Source organism: Acinonyx jubatus, chromosome E4 (assembly GCF_027475565.1).
Source record: "Acinonyx jubatus isolate Ajub_Pintada_27869175 chromosome E4, VMU_Ajub_asm_v1.0, whole genome shotgun sequence".
Lineage (NCBI taxonomy): Eukaryota > Metazoa > Chordata > Mammalia > Carnivora > Felidae > Acinonyx > Acinonyx jubatus.
In genome coordinates this window covers 43,315,107-43,334,907 of record NC_069395.1, presented here as the reverse complement: position 1 = coordinate 43,334,907, position 19,801 = coordinate 43,315,107, and the positions used below count along the sequence as shown (strand labels likewise).

Below are 19,801 nucleotides of genomic sequence, written 5' to 3'. Positions count from 1 at the left end.
GAGCTATCAGCACAGAGCCTGTTCAACGCGGGGCTTGAACTCACGAACCGCGAGATCATGACCTGAGCCAAAGTCGGACGCTTAACCGACTGAGCCACCCAGGCGCCCCTCAAATGCTTTTTTTTAAACCTCCACTAACTCAACCACTGAGTAGTTAGCATTTTTCTCTCAAAAAACTCAATGTGATGTAGCTAGAAAGTTCGACTACAGGGTTTTGCTTCAGATGTACTGGAGGTGTCATGTAAGATATGGTATGTACACCATACCACTTTTCTAAAATATGGAAAGTCTGAATTCTCAAACCCACCTAAGCACATGGTTTTTTGATAAAGGAATATGAATCTATAGTATTTACTATTGTCTTAATTAACCTTGGGATGGATTATTTATCTTTTGAAAGGGTTATTTAAAATTTTTACTCATCACTTTTACTTCTTTCTAATTCTATAAAATTTCTGATTTTATCTTTATTAATTTCTTCTTACTCTAAGTGTGTTCTATTTTCCTGAGCTGAAAATCACTAGTTTACTCATTTAAAAAAAAACTATTTCTTATGCAATAATACAAGCATTTGATGTTTCTTTGAGTAAATGACAATTCCTCTGGCCTTCCAGAGTTCTGACACTGTTTAACAGCCTGTAATTTTCAATTTTCATTTAAAACCAAGTGTTTAAATTTCCTAATGTTTAGGATTGTTTTGGTCCCTTTGCTACTTTCTCACATTACCATTTTAGTTTTGCCAATATACACATAAGCATTTTTAATAGTAAGTGGGGATTGGTATGTTGCGAACTGTTTGTATTTTCTGTTTTCTTAAAGTTTATTTTGATATTAATACTGTTACTCCCATTTTATTTTGTACTTCATTTGCCTAGTATAGCTTTACTCTGGTCTTTACTTTCAATCTTTCTAATTGGAAGACTTCTTTATTTTATAAAGATAGTACATAGTTTGAGGCACAGTATTCTTCCAAGGTTAGGGCTGTGAAGGCACAGTACAGTTTATTCTAGGGACAGCTCTAACAGCCAAGTTCCAGGAAAAGAAAAACAGTGGGCAACACTGGTGCTGATTTGTCTTTCTTTCCACCACCTTGCCCACTCCATGTCCAAAATGCTGTTCTACCTCATTCTGTATCTATGTAAATTTAAAAGAAAAATCTCTTCCTCAAGACTTGAGGTGTTTGGGTGGGATAACTTCCTGTTTTGCAGTGACGAAGAGTGTTACAAATGGAATGCTTCTATCTCCCCAAAATTAGTATTTTGAAATTTAACCTCCAATGTGATATTAGGAAGCAGGCCCTTTGGAAGGTGATTAGGTCTTAGGGGAGGGGCCCACATGAAAGAGATTGGTGCCTTATTGAAAAGGAGAGAGCTCTCTTGCTTTTTCTGCCACGTGAGGATATAGTGAGAGGAGAGCCTCACCAGACACTGAATCAGCCAGAACCTAAGACTTACACTTCCCAACTTTCAGAAGTGTGAGAAATATGTTCCTGTTGTTTATAAGCCACCCAATCTATAGTACTTTGTTAGAGCAGCCTGAACCAAATAGGAAGGATTTTCTTTAAATCTTTAAATTTCTTGACCAATGAAGATGAAGGTAGAGGGAAAGAGGGTATTAACCACCTGTCTCCACACTTTGTGGAGTGGCCCTGGCCAGCTCAGTCTGTGACAGTTTTGAGTCCCCTATGGAGGATGACCAGTGTCTCCTTGTTAAAAGTACACATCCTGTTCACTACTTTCAAGATCAAGAGACATATGTGACCTGCCTAACACAGAGAAACAGACACAGAGAATTAGGCAAATGAGACAGAAGAATATGTTACAAATGAAAGAACAAACCACAGCAAGAGACCTAAGCAAAACAGGTATAAGTAACATGCCTGATAGAGATTTTACAGTAATGATCATAAAGATACTCTCTGGACTTGAAAGAAGAGTTGAGGACATCAGTGAGACCCTTAAGAAAGAGCCTGAAAACATAAAATAGAACCAGAGATGAAGATGGAATAAATGGCAGGCTGGAAGTAGAGGAAAAAATTAAGTAGAAAATGGAGGAATGGAAAGTAATCAAGCTAAACAAATGAGAGAAAAAAAGAATTATGCAAAATGAGAACAGACTCAGGGAACTCAGTGATTCCATCACGCACAATAACATACATAGTACAGGGATCCCAGAAGAAGAGTGAGAAAGGAGTGTAGGAAATTTATTTGAAGAAATAATAGCTAAAAACTTCCCTAAATCTGGGGAAGGAAACAGATATCTAGACCCGGGAGACACAGAGATCCCCAACAAAAATCAACCAAAGGAAGTCCACACCAAGACATAACCATCAAAATGGCAAAAAGTAGAGATAAAGGAAAAAAAAAAATTAAAAGCAACAAGAGAAAAGAAGACAGGTACATATACAAAAGAAAACCCATGAGGCTATTAGTGGATTTTCCAGCAGAATTTTTGGCAGTTTGAAGGGACTGGCATGATATATTCAAAGTGCTGAAAGGGAAAAAATTTACAGCCAAGAATATTCTACCAAGGAAGTCTATCATTTGGAACAGAAGGACAGATAAAGAGCTCCTCAGACAAATAAAAACTAAAGGAGTTCAAGATGACTAAGCCAACCCTACAAGAAATATCAAAGAGAACTGTTAAGATTGGAAAGGAAAAGACCGTTAAGTATGAAAAGTAGGAAACACACAACCAGTAAAAATAAGTATTTCTATAAAAAGTCAGTCAAGGGATTCACAAAATAAAAGGATGTAAAATAGGACACTATATACATAAAATGTGGGGTTGGAGAAGCGTAAAGAATGGGTTTTTAACTTGTTTTTGTAGTTTTTCTTTCTCTCTTTCATGGTCTGCTGGGTTACTTCTGTGATATACTTGGATTGTTTTCTCTTTATTCTTTGCACATCTGTTAGTAGTTTTAATTTGTGGTTGCCATTAGGTTGTATATGATACCTTCCACATGTATCAGTCTGTATTAAATTGATGGGTTGCTGCTTGGGATTCTCTCTTTCCCTCTCTCTCTCTCTCTCCCCCCACCTCAAAAAAATAAACTAACTGAACAAAAAACTTCTGAGGGTGCCTCCATGGCTCAATCAAGAAATCTGACTTCACCTCAGGTCATGATCTCACGGCTTGTGAGTTTTGACCCCTGCATTGGGCTTGGCACTGACAGTGCAGAGCCTGCCTGGGATCTCTCCCTCTCTCTCGGCCCCTCCCCACCTTGCGGGCATACACTCTCTCAATATAAATAAATAAACTAAAAAAAAAAACAAAAACGAAAACAACTTTTAACAAATTAAAAATTAAGTAAAAAATAAAAACAAAAAGCTTCTGCACAGCAAAGGAAACAAACAAACTACAAGACAACCAAGGTAATGCGAGAAGATATTTGCAAATGACCTACCCAATAAAGGTTAGTATCCAAAATATATAAAGAACTGCTACAACTCACCCAAAAAATAAATAACCCAATTAAAAAATGGGTAGAAGACATGAACACACATTTCTCTAAAGACATCCAGAGGGCCAACAGACATATGAAAAGATGCTCAACGTCACTCATCATCAAGGAAATACAAATCAAAACCATAAGATATCACCTCGGACCTATCAGAATGGCTAAAATCAAAAACACAAGAAACAAGTGTTGTTGAGGATGTGGAGAAAAAGGAACCCTCCTGCACTTGTTTGTAGGAATGCAAACTGGTGTAGCCACTGTGGAAGACCTGTATGGAGGTTCCTCAAAAAATTAAAAATATCAACTAGTGATCCAGTAATTGTACAAGGTATTTACCCAAAGAATTCGAAAACACTAATTTGAGAGAATATATGCACCCTTCTGTTTACCACAGGTTTATTTACAATAGCCAAATTATGGTAGCAGCCCAAATGTGCATTAGGATTCTCTCTCCCCCACCCACACCCCTCTCCCCTGCTTGTGCTTTCTCTAAACAAAAAAACAAAAAAACAAACCCTGACAGATCTCACATTCCAAGACCCACAAGATGGTAGCAATCTGTAAAATGCCTCTTAAAGGGCTTATGTGCTTGGACTCACCTGCCCCAAGGCTCAACTCAGAAGTAGCCAATTGCACCGAGTTAAAATGAAAGGAGGCAAGGCACTTGCTTATATTAAAACCTTGGCCCGAGGGGCAGGTATCTAATTTAACACACACATCTAGAAATCTGTACCCAGGAATGGAGACCAGTGGGTGCTGTCTTTGCATGCTTCAGAGCACCAGTACCTCCCAGAAAAGAACCTTTACACGTGCCTGGTGCCTTAATTTTTGTTGCTGCTGCACAGGGGATGCCTCTTGATCACCTGGCTCTGGAGGCCAGGGAAGCTTGTGTTCCTGGTCACATAAGACTGTAATAATGAGCATTACCCAGAAAGGAGCTCAAAAACCTGTCTGTGGCCCCAAATTTCATGACTGCTGCCAGAGAACACCTCGACTTTGCCTGTCTCACTCAGGTGCCCTGTGCAGCTTATGCTCCTGGGTCGCACAAGTCTGTAACCCACAGAAAAAGTTCTAATTTTTTTTTGAGTAGAGTTGACACACAATGTTGTATTAGTTTCAGGTATACAACATAATGACTAGATAAGCTTGCTGGAGACAATTCTTGAACAGCTACTGCACCCATAGCACAAAAAGAGGCAACAGACCCAGGAGCTGAGTCTGTCTGTAAAGGAGGCCTACTAGCTAATCATGACTGTGGCCCAAGAAGAGGCTTCTAATGAAAGCAGCATCTCTTTCATTAGAAATGAAAGGGACTGACTGTAATCCTTTCCAGAGACTTCTGAGAGAAGGCGCTATCTTTATGTTCTTCTGTTGTGTTCTAGAATGCCAGTGTCTACTGAAGGGAAGCTTTACATTGAGCGCTTTTTGCAGCTAACACCGAGGGATGCCTTCTGATTGCCCTGTTCTGGTGACCAGAGGAGCTCTGCATTCTTGGGGTCCCCTAGGAGGGTGTCAATCAGAGCAGTGGTTCTGGGCAGGTTACAATCCTCAAGGCACTGTACAGACAGTGGACTGAGGCACACCCCAGTTTTTCTGTGAAGGTCACTTTGCTTGTCCTGAAGCTCTAGACAGAGGGGCAGGCTTCAGGTTGGGCATTCACTGGCTATGGAGCTGCTCTGAAGGAATGTATGCTATGGAAGCCATCTTCGTGCTCTCCCTCTCCTTGCTTCAGCTTCCTGGTATCTCCCAGAAAGGAGACTATACACTTGACTGAAGCTCCCAAATTTGCAAATGCAGCCCAGGGAACACCTCCAGATTATCTGGCCCTGGTGGTCAGCAGGGCTTATGCTTTTTGGCACCTCAGAACTACACATATCTGCATTACTTTTAGAAGCTGCTGCCCGAGGGTCTGGCTTCTAGTCTGCGAATCTAGGTGCTGAGATCCTACCCTCTGGACACTGAGAGGTCTCAGCATATCCTCAACTACTAGGAGCTATTAAAAATATAACAGGCTGCTTGGTCAAGCACAGAGGTTTGAGAAACAACCAAGAGCTGGGGCAAGGCTGAATGAAAAAGTTCATCTCCTACACAAGGCCACTCCTTCAAGACTTGGGAGAAGTTGTTTCATCTATTGTATAGGAACCAACATAGTGAGGCAAAATGAAGAAACAGTAATACCTGTCAAAAGAACAAGATGAAACCGTAATGAAATGGAACTATGTAATTTACCTGATAAAGTCTTTAAAATAATGGTTATAAAGACACTCTTCAAACTAGGGAGAGAAATGAACACAAAACTTCAACTAAGAGATGGAAAATGAAAGTACGAATTAGGTAAGTCACGGAACTAAGAAATACAATAACTGAACTGAAAAATACAGGAGAGGTGTTTAACAGCAGACCAGATGAAAAAGAAGAAAGAATCAGTGAACTCAAAATCAAGGCAGTGGAATTCACCCAATGAGAGCAGCAAAAAGGAAAAAAAAGTGAAAAAATGTAAAGACAGCCTAAGGGACTTCAGGAAAACATGAAATGGACTAAGAGCTGTATCATTGGGCTTCAAGGAAAGAGAGAGAAAGGGGCAGAAATCTTATTTGAAAAAATAATGGCTGAAAATGTTCCTAACCTGGAGAAAGACAAAGATATATTCAAAGTGCTGGGGGGAAAAAAAAATTCCAACCAAAAATACACTACCTGCCAAAGTCATCATTCAGAATTAAAAGAGAAAGAAATTGTTTCCCAGGAAAACAAAAGCTTGAAGCGTTCATGACCACTAAACCGGCCTTACAAGAAATGTTAAAGGGACTTCTTTAAGCTGTAAAGAAAGGGCACTTATTGGTAACAAGAACAAATTATGAAAGAATAAATATCTTTTATACATAAAGCCAGTATGACGGTTAACGACAAAAGTAGTAAAAATAACTATGATTACAACTGGTTAAAGGATACACAAAATAAAGAGATATAAAATATCATCAAAAATATGAAATGTGTAGGGCGCCTGGGTGGCTCAGTCAGTTGAGTTTCAACTTCAGCTCAGGTCATAATCTCACAGTTTGTGGGTTCGAGGCCCACATTGGGCTGTGCTGACAGCTCAGAGCCTGGAGCCTGCTTCAGATTCTGTCTCCTTCTCTCTCTGCCCCTCCCCGACTCACACTCTGTCCTGTCTCTCAAAAATGAATAAACACAAAAAATTTTTTTTTAAAAATCTAAAATGTGGTGAAGGGAGTAAAAATGTTGACCTTTAGAACTTAAATTACTGACTTAAGACAGACTGTAGATATTTGTTACATGTAAGCATAAAAGTAATCAAAGCAAAAATGTGAAATAGATAAAGAGAAAGGAATAGGAGCATACCATTAAAGAAAATCTTCAAACCACAAAGAGAGTAAGAGAAGGAACAGATAGAAACTAGAGAAACAGCTAGAAAACAACAGAATGGCAATAAACACACACCTATCCATAATTACTTTCAATGTAAATGGACTAAATTCTCCAATCAAAAAGGAGTGGCTGAATGGATGAAAGAGCACGAACCATTTATAGTTGTCTACAAGAGATACAATATTTTGTGTTATGTTATTTTTATTCAATTTTTGAGTAGGCAAGGAACTTTATTTTTTGTCAGCTAGTTTGTCTCAGCGTGGCCTGTAATGGTCAAAGTGTTCACTGCCAAGGATGCCTAAACTTTAGGGTTGTTAAAATGAATGACTGTTCATTGGTTTGTGAACATATTCACTTCTTCAATAACAGAGATGTTGTTTACCCCTAACTTCTTTAAGGAGTACTGAAGTATTTTTATCATCTACTGGAGACGTTCTATGAACCACTTTCTTTCGATAAGCAGTTCTTTTCCCACTAATGTGCACTTGTGCTTGCAGTCTGGCGAGTTTCTCCTGGTTCATGACAGCTTCTTTCATCTTGCTGGAGCAGAAATGGGACCACGGTGGGGGGACTAGGGTTGGTGCTCAGAGGGTCTCCAGGGAACAAGCTGAGATTAGGGGCACACACGGGGGAGAAGCAAGATGGCAGCTAGAGGGAGGTCAGAAGTGATCCAAGAGATACACTTTAGATGTAAGTACACACACAGAATGAAAGTGAAGGGCAGAAAAAGATATCCCATGCACTGGAAACAAACATTTTCATTTGTCTGGGGTATCAAACTGACAAAATAGACTTTGAAACAGAGTGTAATAAGAGACAAAGAAGGGTGTTACAAAATGATAAAAGGGTCAATCCAGCAAGAGGATATAGCATTTATAAGTATTTCGGCACCCAACGTAGGAGCACCAAAATATATAAAGCAAATATTAACAGATGTAAGACAAAAAGAGTTAATAGTACAATTATAGTAAGGAACTTTAATACCCCAGTTACATCAGTGGATAATCATCCAGACAGAAATCAGTAAGGAAATACTGGATTTAAATAAATGACTTGTTAGAACAGAAGGACTTAACAGAAATTTACAAAATATTTTTAAATAAAGGAAAAGAATCAAACATTTATCTCATTTCCCTGTCTAAATTCTAACTTAGTGTGATTACTGATGAGAAATTTCCTTTTATGTAAGTATTCCAGCTAAAAATCAAAGGAAATTGATAATGAAATAATAAATCTACACAGCAATAATCCACCCCTGCTAATATCACAATTATGTACCTCCTCCTGATAGAAGTGTAGAATATTACTTTTGGAGTTTTCTTGTTCTTGCTCTTTCACTCTAATCAAGTCTCAGTCTAATCAAGTCTCTAGATCTAACTACCAATTATGGAAAACAGAGGGGCAGAGAAATGTTTTATGAGACTAAAGAATAAATGATGTGCTTTCTTCAACAAATTGCAAAGAAAAGTAAGACAGGGTGAGAGAATTTACTGATTAAAAGAATTATCAATCACTTGCTGTATAAGGACATCATTAGGAGCATGATTTAAACAAACTGTAAAAAGTAGATTTATGAAACAATCAAGAAAATCTGAATATAACTGGATGTCTGAGGACATTAAGATACAATTCTTAAAATTTTTTAGGTTTGGGGGTGCCTGGGTGTCTCAGTCAGTTAAGTGTCTGACTCTTGATTTTGATCAGATCATGATCCCAGGGTCCTAGGATCGGGCCTTGCACCAGGCTCCTCACAGAGCGTGGAGCCTGCTCAGGATTCTCTCTCCCCACTTCGCCCTTCTACCCTAAACAGGTTTTTCTCTCCCGAAAATAGAAAATAAATAAAAAAAATAAACAAATATTTTAAGGTACAATGATGGAATTATTATGTTTTTAAGAGGATTATCTTTTAGAGATACAAAGTGAAATAGTAACAGATAAATTATAGGATGTCTGGAATTTGCTTTAAAATAATCTGAAAGTAGAGAAGCCCTTTTGAGAAATACTGCAATTGGATTTTGACAACGTGGATTTGTAACATTATTCTTACTTCTCTACACATTTGAAATTTCTCCCCCTCCTTCAAAATTTAAAAATATCCTTTGCATTTAGAAACAGGCCACTTTTGGCAAGAGCAATTTGTGCAATGAAAGGGCAAATGCTAGATGAAGTGACATGAACAGGATTTGGCAAGGATGAAGAGGTGAGATAAAGATGGTAGCTAGAAGTAGAAATTGGGCTTGTTGTATGACCTTTTTCCAAATTCACCCATTCATCATTCATTCATTCAATCAAAAAACTTCAAGTGCCTGCTGTACAGACCAGAACCATTCTAATGCTACAGACACAGCAATGAACTAAAAAGCAGATAAAAATCCTGCTCGTATGACCTTTTGTTCTCACGTGAAGGTCTGGGGAAAATTAGGTTAGAAGAGAATTTTTTATACTATGTACAACTGACATTTTATGCTGGATAATTCTTTGTTGTAGGAGGCTATCTTGTGTATTGTAGGATGTTTGGTAGCATCCCTGGCCTCTATTTACTATATGTCAGTATTGCTGACACCCCCTTCCAGTTGTAACAACTAAAATGACTCCACACATTGCCAAATATCCCTAGGGGACAACATCGCCTTCAGCTGACAAACAATGGGTTGAAATTAGTTAAGTGCTATTGAGAAAAATGAAACAATGAAAGAGAATAAGAAACACAAAAGTCTTGAGGTAGAAAGGTGCTGGAAGATTGAGGAATGGCAAGAAAGCCAGTGTAGCTGGAAAAGAGGAAGTCAGGGAGAAAGTGGCAAATGCATAGACTAGACTGGCCTTCCTGCAGATAACGGAGACATCTAAGGGCGAAAAGAAACCCCGCCCTCAAACCCCAAAGACCCTAACAATTATATGCAGGTGTTAAAAAGTGAACAAAAGGTGGTAGATTCTGGAGGTGACTTGAAATGAGAAATCAAGGATAAGCAAAGGCTGTAATTCCTGTTTATTATGGCTTTTAGCCTGAGGAAGACCATGTGAAGCAGCTAAAACTCCCCAGTCTTTCTGGCCTGAAGAATCAGAGAATATGAGCCTGGGGAAACAAACACTGCTAGAAAGTGAGGAAGCAATCCTAAAAGGGAAAGAAGGAATTCTTTGTACAAACTCGCCCAAATCACTGGCTAAACCCTGAACAACACATGTGCAGGACAGACTCTAAGCTGCCTAGCAAAGATCAGAAAACTCAAGGGAGATAGATGTGAGCAGTTACCCAAAAGACAGGGTTTGTAGTTTGAGTTCCAACCGAACTGACAGCACAACAAATCAATAATATTTCAAAAAATATAACTTACAGTATCTACAACATAATTATCACAATGCCCACGATAAATCCAGAATTACCTGACATACAGAATGAAAAGGTGAACCAATCTCAAGAGAAAATAAAATCAACAGAGCCCAACCAGGCCCAGATGTTAAAATTTGTAGTCAAGATTTTAAAGCAGCTATTGTAACTATGCTCAATGACATAAAGGAAATTTACATTCATATTATGAACACATGCTATCACGAAAGAAACAGGAAAAAATGCCACCACAGAAATAAAATCTGTTAAAAAAAATTAACCACCTGATAATTCTAGAAATAAGACAATGTATGAAATAAAAACTCACTGAATGGACTGATAACAGCAAAATGGAGTTGACAGAGAAAACAATCCATGAACTTGAAGATAATCTGTTAAAAGTCATTGAATCTGAAGAACAGAAAAAAGGGAAGAAAAGAAAAAGCCTCAGGGACCTATGGGATAATATAAAAAAAAGTTTAACACAGGAGTCCCAAAAGGAGCAGAGAAAAAATGAGGCATAAAAAAAATCTGAAGAAATAATAGCCAGATTCCCCAAGTTTGGTAAAAGATAAATTTATAGATTTAAGAATCTCAGCAAATTCCAAGCAGGATTAAGTACAAAGAAAACCATATGTAGTCATATATGACATCATAGTCAAACTGCTGGGAACCAAATAAATAAATAAATACAAAGAAAATAACATTACGTATAAGGAGAAATGATTTGATTATTACTGACTTATCATCAAACAGTGGAAGGAAACAATGGAACTTGAAAGTGCTGAAAGTGGTACTGCAGAATTATACATTCAGCGAAAATATGTGAGAGACAGTAAAATAAAAACATTTTCATACAAAAGAAAACTAAGGGGTTCCTAGATGGCTCAGTGGGTTAAGTGATGTCGAAGTTCATGGGTTTGAGCCCCGCACTGGGCTCTGTGTTGATAGCATGGAGGCTGCTTCAGATCCTCTGTCTCCCTCTCTCTCAAAAATAAATGGAAGGGAGGGAGGGAGGGGAGGGAGGGAGGGAGGGAATTAAGAATCCACCACAAGCAGACTTACACTTTGAGAGAGAGGAAGAGGTTAAAAGATACAGAATAGGTCATAACAGAGCAGATGCCAGTGTTTCAAATTATAAGACATTTGCAACATTCTTTTCATAGGTGGAAAGAATCTTCAAGATCATCTCCTCTAATCCCTTCATTTTGCAGATTGACCAACCAATGTAATAAAAAATTCTGCAATTATCTAGTGGTACAATATACTAGAAAGTAAGTCTCCTAACTTCTGGGTCAAAACAATGAAAGGGAATAAAACATATAAATTAACCTTTACAAACAACACAAAATATAAACACAGTGACAATAAATTGTTGAAATTGATATACATATTATTCCTGTAATTTTTATAAAAACGGAGTATTTCATTTAAGTTACCTTAGGTATTTATCTTAAATCATGTAAGATTTAAGATCACATAGATTTAAAATTTAAGATCATATAAAAATTCAAATTTTCATTTTTTAATTAAAGTTTATTTCTTAAAATCAGTACTAGACAGGAGTCTATGTTGCATATTTACATAATATAATTTAAATTATCATGGTATCAAAATGATTATGAATGATTATGCCATTGCATGAAACAGGATTTTCTCTCTGCTGTAATAAGGAACTGCCACTGGGAGTAAACACTGCGTCTTAAAGTGTTACTGATTTTTATGTTCTGTTTGAAATGTTATCTTTGGAAGTATACAAAGCACAACAGGCTCTGAAAATTAGTTTATGAATGAATGAAATACATAAAACCACAAATACAAAGATTAAAGGAATTTTTCAAACCCACAAGTCAGGTACATAATGAGAATGAAATCCTAATCTTAGGAAAGTGCTCTAAGAGAACAAGATTCTGAGGTTCGCTAAGGAACACGTTAATACATTTGAAAACAACACTGAAAAATCATCATCCCATGTCTCCATATGGCAAGTAATAAAAAATTCTGCAATTATCTAGTCATACAATATATACAAGGCATGACCTTGTAACATACATTTCAAGTGCTGGGCCATGAGTACTTACCCCAACAGCTGGGACTTCTTCACTCTTTACTTCATTTATCCGAACCAAATAGTTAACAAAATCTCTGGCAGCATTGCTTTGTGCATCTTTTTTATTGGTGGAATTGCCCATGCCAGTGTAATTATAACCTTCCACCCGAACCTTTAATGGTCAGAAAAAAAAAATGCATTAAAAGAGACTGACCTGGGTAATTCTGGGATTTAAAATATTCATAATTCAATTATGAATTAAGGGATAACAGTTAAATGTTGAAGATATACTCTATAAAAACACTGAAAATAACATCCAGGGAATTCATAGGCTGACTTATAAAAAAGCTTTGTGTTTTCCAGTGATAAACTAATCTAAAAACTATAATTTATGTGGCTCAGATATTCTCTTCTCAGGTAACAGAATGTTCCACGTTAAAATCTGATTTTTAAAACCCAAGAACAAGTTCTCCATTTGCATTTATTTTAACTGATTTGACTTGAAGCAATCAAGAATTGCTCTACTTTCTACAGAAATTAGTAAAACCACAAACAGCTGATACGACTTTTCTAACCTGCACTACTGGTACTGTGGAAGTTAAGGAAGACACATCTTCTCACTAGAATTTACCTATCAGATTGTTTTAAAAGTAATGCTCCCTTGAAAATGACTTATAATAAAACAGAATAGCAGGCAAGTGACAATAAAGAATGTGCAACACATTATCATTCCCAAACAGAAAACAATGTTCTCTTAACAACAAAACAAGCAGGAAAAAACCACATAATGGGGGCACCTGGGTGGTTCAGTTGATTGAGCATCTTTTGATTTTGGTTCAGGTCATAAACCCAGGGTCATGGGATCAAGCTCTGCATCCAACTTTGTGCAGAGTGTGGAAGCTGCTTAAGATTCCCGGGGGGGGGGGGGGGGGGGGGGGCACCTGAGTGGCTCAGTCGTTCGGTTAAGCACCCGACTTTGGCTCAGGTCATGATCTCACAGTTCGTGAGTTCGAGCCCCACATTGGGCTCTGGGCCAACAGCTCAGAGCCTGGAGCCCACTTCAGATTCTGTCTGCTGCTTGCACTGTCTCTCACATTGTCTCAAAAATAAATAAACATTAAAAAAAAAAAAAAAAGATTCTTTCTCAGGATGCCTGGGTGGCTCAGTCAGTTAAGCATCTGACTTCAGCTCAGATCATGTTCCCATGATTCCTGGGTTTGAGCCCCATGTCAGGCTCTGTGCTGACAGCTCAGAGCCCGGAGCCTGCTTTGGATTGTGTCTCCCTTTCTCTCTCCCCTTCCCCACCCGTCTCTGTCTCTGAAATAAACATTAAAAAAAAAAAAAAGATTCTCTCTCTCCCTACCTCCCTCTGTCCCTCTCCCTGGCTCACACGTGTGCTCTCTAAAATAAAAACAAAACGAAACAAAACTTCACGTAAATGTAAACTGTATTCTGTAGTACCTCACACATGAATTTTTGCCTGTTTTTGTTCCCCACTGCTCTAATTTCATAGGATGGGGTCATCTTCCTTTTGCCACACCAGGCATACAGAAAATTCTTAACATCACCCATGATTCAAGAGTCTTCTTCAGACCTAAGAAAACAGAAATTAAATTGCATTATTTGTAAGAGCAAACATTAGAAATAACCAATAACTGGAATTAACTCAAAATCTAGGTTAAATACAGGATATTCTAGCATGCTACTATTAAAACTGCATGACAAAACTTTTAACGACAAAAGTGGAAGGTCTATGACATGCTATGTGAAAAAGCAGGATACAAAACTACATGATTTGAACTATATAAAAGTATATATGCATAAATCAAGTCTGAAAAACAAATATCCCTCAAAATGGTTATCTCTGGGTGACCACGAGTGATTTTGACCTTTTCCTAAAAAACATTTGATGAAAGGCCTATGTTTTACATTTTAACTCACTTAATCCTCAGTGACAGATAAAATTATATACTAAACACTTTCTACAGAGGAAGAAAACCAGGGAGGGCATAGAAAGTTTAGGTAACTTTTCCAAGTCACCCACTGTGGAGGCATAAATTCAAACCCGAACTACTATATTAAGAAATGGTCATCAATCAGTTTGCATATACATCAAACAGTTTACTGTCATTCTGAAGTATGTCTCCTAGCAGACTATCCTCCAAGTTGTACACTATATATTACACCAAGAATTCAGTACTTGATCTGAAAACAGTAATCTATTAACTTAAACACCAAATTTCTCCTTTAGGCCTTGTTATTCATTAAAATTTGAGGACATTAAGTTTTCTTGAAGTGCAACATACCATACATGTTGGCACTCTCCCTAAGTCCAGTTTATAAAGACAGCAAAAGATACGGCGCCTGTGAGTCTAAAATCTGATTCTAAATTAAAAATAAGATACAGTACCTGAGACCAAATTTAGATCTAGAGAAAATATGCAAATAAAATTAGTTTGCTGCGAGAAAAAACCCTATTACTAGCATTACACCTCTGTCTTCTGTTAATGTTAAGTGTATTTTATTAGCACCTAAATCTAATGTCATAAAACTGGACCCTAGTATAAACTTGTTCATTCTGTAGCCACAAACGAACCCTGGGGAAATCCTATTGACTGAAAAGCTGTGGAAAGCTCATGAGGTCTATCTGTAAATTCCACGCCTGAATAATTAATTTAAAAAAACAAGCCCTCACGGTGAATGAGTAACATGAAATATGAAGGACTACACTATCAAATTCCTTCCTCCCCAGCAGTCTCATCTGACGCCATTATAGTCAACATTAACTGTATTGTAATGATGCCCAAATATACACTGAAAATTTAGTCTTTTCTTATTTAAGCTCCAAAATCAAGTTCATCCAACAGTCGCACTAATGTGCCTATGTTAACTTGACGTCCCAGTCAAATCAGAATTTAAGTTTCCTCCCCAAATCTGTTCCTCCTTCCCTAGGTCCAAGTGTTTTCATATCCCAAAATGGCACCGCTATCTACCAAGTTACTCCTATTACAACTTGGAGAGTCATACACTCCCTTAAGATCCTCCATAGGTATCCGTTGAGAGACCTGAGCATGCGCCAGGCAGTAACCTTAGAGGGTCATCTACAAGAACTATCTTCCTTAACCCTTAGAATAATTGTACAGATAAGACTATTATTATTATCTTCCTTTAGGGAAGAATAAACAGAGACAAAGAATACCTTGCCCCAGAGAAGACAAAGCCCCTAACCGGGAGACCCAGAATTCCAAGCCAGGTAGTCTGCCTCCTGATCTACTACGCAATTTCTGCCTCCAAAACATGTTAGCAATCCATTCGCTTCTCTCCGTCTCCGGCCATCACTACCGCACACCTGGAGTGCTGCAACAACGTCTTAGATCTCATAGCTCTAGATTCCTGCTTCCACTCTGGCCGCCCTAAAATCTATTCTTAATTCCTTCCCACCATACCCCAGTAACATGGCCTTCTTTGTTTCTTCCCAATCTCTGCTCTCAAGCGCTAATTCCTTCCACCTCTGCGATTCTTTTCCTCCCCATCTTTATAGCTGACGCATTCTCAACCTAAGGGCCGAGATATCAGCTCAAAAGTCTACCTCCTCCGAAACGCTTTCTCTTACCACCCTAATGAAAGTAGCTCCCTTGACACCACCTCCCATTTCCTCGAATCTTTTTACTGAAACCCGCAGACGCTTTTTTTCCCCGTTGCCTCCCACTACGACAGAAACCTTCTTGCGGGGGGAGGGGTAGGGACTGTGCCCCACGTGTTTATGGCTCTACCACCCAGCCCGCAGGACAGCGCCCGGTATTTGCTGCCACAATGAATGGAGGGCCCTAAGTGTGTGTGGCGGCATCATGGCGGGCTCACCACCTCGTGATTCCCTCCCCCCTTTCAATAGGCTGCAACAGCGCCACCGCCACGCGCAGACCGGAGGAGGAAGAAGGGTTTGAACGCTTCGGACACGGGGCTGGCAATCGCTGGGGGAAAGACGGGTCCACAAAGCGGACCCGGACAGCGCAGGCGTGGGGCGGCGAGCCGCGTGCAACCCGCAATCCGGGAACCCGGCGGGCGCCTCGCCCCTTCCCCCATCCCCCACAGCCGCCCGCGCTTCGCAACAAAGCCCGGCTGCAGGAGCGCGGGGCCCCACACCCCCAACGGGTGGCAAGGACGTCTCTTCCCTACCGCGTTCTCTTCCTGGTGCCAGAAAACACAGCCCTTTTAAGACCGTCCGCAACCGCGGCCTTCCTCAGAGAGACCCGGGTCAAACACCGCAGCTCGCTCGGAGGCGGCGGCGAAATGGCTCCGACAGCGTCGCTAGTGGGGCGGGGCCAGTGCGCGTACGCGTGCGCAGGAAGCGAGCTTGGGACCAAGGGCGCCCGGGGGGAGGGGCGGGGCTGCAGCTCCCTTGCCCCGGGTAGCGTCCCGTCGCCAGGGAGATCTGATCTGCTGCTTTGGGCCTGCAGCGCTGGGCCTACCGCGCCCCAGCCACACTTCTTCCCGTACTGTGCTACCCACTTTTAACGTTTCTGAGAGTTGGGGATCTGTAGCATTTTGATGTAGCAAAATGTTTCATAGTCTCTATCATAGGACCTTCAGTAGATGACAGATAAATGGTAGAAGATAGGTGGATATCTTCCTCGAATCTTAGGTGCTACCTTTATAATTAAATTAGATGGCATATATATGAAAGGGGTTTAGCTCAGTACCTGGGACATAGTATGTGTTCAGTAGCTGTGAAGGGAGGAAACTAGCCTGGCTAGTTGAGGCCACTCACTGCTGTGTGGGGCAAATCGTAAGCGCTCAGTAAAAACCAGCTTAATGAGTGGATAAAACCTGCAAGGTTGTTTTTGCTTAAATTGGATAACCTTTTGTCTTCAGAGTCTTTGGACTAATTTGTATTCTTAAATATTGTAGTAGTCGTTGCTACATTTTTGAACTCTAGTGCTTCCCATGAAGGCAACAATACAAAAAATATTTCGTTTGTCTTCAGAGTCTTTGGACTAATTTGTATTCTTAAATATTGTAGTAGTCATTGTTACCTTTTTGAACTCTAGTGTTTCCCGTGAAGGCAACAATAAAAAAAAAAATATTTCAAGTTGGGTTGTTCCAGAGACTCCAGACTAAACAATCGTATGGGCCCATCATATCTTATCCATCCTCACTTTTCACCTCTTTTACTGCTTTTTTTTCTTTTTTTTTTTTATGTTTATGTATTTTCGAGAAAGAGAGAGAGAGCGTGCCAGCGGGGGAAGGACAGAGAGAGACAGGCACAGAATCCAAAGCAGGCCCCAGGCTCCAAGCTGTCAGTCAGCACAGAGTCCAATGCAGAGCTTGAACTCATGAACTGCAATGTCATGACTTAAGCCGAAGTCTGAGGCCTAACCGACTGAGCCACCCAGGCACCCTTCTTGCTTTTTTTCTTAATTCTTCTAGCTAATAGTGATCAATTCCTCTAAAACCCTGTTGCTCCTACAGTTAGAATAAGTTTAGCATTTATTTTTTCTTTTCTTCATGTGTTTGCTCTCTTCAATTAAGAGTAAAATCATTCAGAGAAAGATCTTCATCTTTTATTTCTTTGTACCTTTCAGGGTGCTTAAAGCAGCGGGTGCCTGACAGTTATTTATGATAAAGGAAACTCAAGGAGCACACATGGATTGCAAATGTTTTTGTACTAGATAACGAATACAGCAAAAATGACAACATGTCAAGTATAAATAAAATTTTCAGAGGTGTATCTTTAGCTTCCAAGAATTATGAAGAATTTTGTTATTAAGTTGGTTCTTAATTTGGGCCTTGCTCTCCTCCTAAGACCTAGAGTCCCCAGTGGATTGGTGACCATAACTAGCATTACCTTTGTAGGTTGCTGTTGGCAACTATCACCCTCCAACATCTTAACATTTGTAAATGAAGCTTCGAAACCTGCTCCAGAAGTAGAGTGTGGTCAGATTTCAGTATAACAACTAGATGTTTCCAGTATAGGACTATCTAGAAGACTACAGAGGTTGGCAAAGCAGGATAGAGCAGTGTGAGTGGACCACTTAATATTTCACATTTACCTTTTTAAAGTTATTCTTATGTTTTTTTAAGTTTTTAAGTTATTTTCAAGTTTTTAAGTTATTACCTAGAAATAACATTTAAAAAAAATTTTTTTAACATTTATTTATTTTTGAAAGACAGATCATGAGCAGGGGAGGGGCAGAGAGAGAGTGAGACACAGAATCTGGAATCAGGCTCTGAGCTGTCAGCACTGAGCCTGACATGGGGCTTGAACTCACAAATCACAAGATCGTGACCTAGGCCGAAGTCAGATGCCTAACCAACCGAGCCACCCAGGCGCCCCTAGAAATAACTTCTGAAAGAGTTGACTTGGTTCCTGAGTTTGGTAGAAGATAAAGATTATAAAGATATGTATTAAAGTCAATCTGAGGAGTGTATGGGGGGAAAAACCCCAGCAAAGTATCTCATGTCATTTGTTATTTCTGCCAACCCAATGGACTGAGGCAAAGTTTCTTCCAGGGAGAATGAGACAGTTATTACCAACACCTATAGTTGAAATGGATGATGAGAAATGAGGGAGAATGTTTTGGTTCATCACTCTTCCTCTGTTCCTCAAATAAGCAGAAGGTTGGGGATGGGGGAATGGAAGAAGAACGCCAGGGACCAGAACTAGAATTTAAGCAGAGTTATGATGTCTTGAGGAAGTCAGTGTTGGTAAAGTTTGAACCCACTCATAACTTGTGAACACCAATGACACTTGTGACCTTCAACACTCCTGTACTACTACCATATACAATGTTGCATTCAGACAGGAATTTTTTTTGTTTGTTTTGTTCTGTTAGAGACTTCCTGATAGATGGGGTAACTTGACTTGAGAGTCTTAGGAAGTGGCCTATAATGCTGAATAGGCTAGGGTCCTTGTATTCAGGGTCCTCCGAGAATTGTTTACACCCTTTTCACTTCTAAAACCAGAATAAATTATGTTAAAGTTGGTAGGTTTACATTAAGAACATATAAAAGGGTAAAAGAAGTGAAAGTGATGGATAGAAAGGCAAAACCCAAGGAGGAAGATAAGTTGGGTGCTCTCTGCATTCCAGGAGGGTATACAATCCAAGTTATCCTGTGGGCCAAATTCGTCTGCCACCCTCACAAGTGCATCCACAGAATCTGGATGTTAGTTTCAGGGAAAGATATATAAAAAATAATTCCTTTACGGGCACCTGGGTGGCTCAGTTGGTTGAGTGTCTGACTTTTGATCTCGGCTCAGGTCATGATCTCATGGTTTGTGGGGTCAAGCGCCATGTTAGGCTCTGCACTGCACAGAGACTGCTTAGGATTCATTCACTCTCTCCTTGTCTCTTTGCCTCTCCCCCTACTTGTGTATGCCCTCTCTCTCTCTTTCAAAATAAATGAAGTTAAAACAATTTTTTTTAATGTTTGTTTATTTTTGAGAGAGAGGCAAAGCATGAGTAGGGGAGGGACAGAGCGAGAGGGAGACACAGAAGCTGAAGCAGGCTCCAGGCTCTGAGCTGTCAGCACAGATTGCAATGCAGGGCTCGAACTCACGGACCAGGAGATCATGACCTGAGCA

The 19,801-nt window shown here is 39.5% G+C and overlaps 1 protein-coding gene across 1 annotated transcript in view; it reads right to left on the bottom strand.

Moving 5' to 3' along the window:
* DHX9 (DExH-box helicase 9) overlaps positions 1-16,531 on the bottom strand; it is a 51,364-nt gene extending 34,833 nt beyond the window's left edge. The window contains exons 1-3 of the mRNA XM_027074387.2: positions 16,396-16,531; positions 13,681-13,813; positions 12,251-12,391 (exon numbers count right to left, since the gene is read on the bottom strand). Of these exons, the coding sequence (XP_026930188.1) occupies positions 12,251-12,391; positions 13,681-13,791 (252 nt within the window). The 5' untranslated portion in view covers positions 13,792-13,813; positions 16,396-16,531. The remainder of the gene's footprint in view (positions 1-12,250; positions 12,392-13,680; positions 13,814-16,395) is intronic.
* Positions 16,532-19,801: the final 3,270 nt, after the last annotated feature.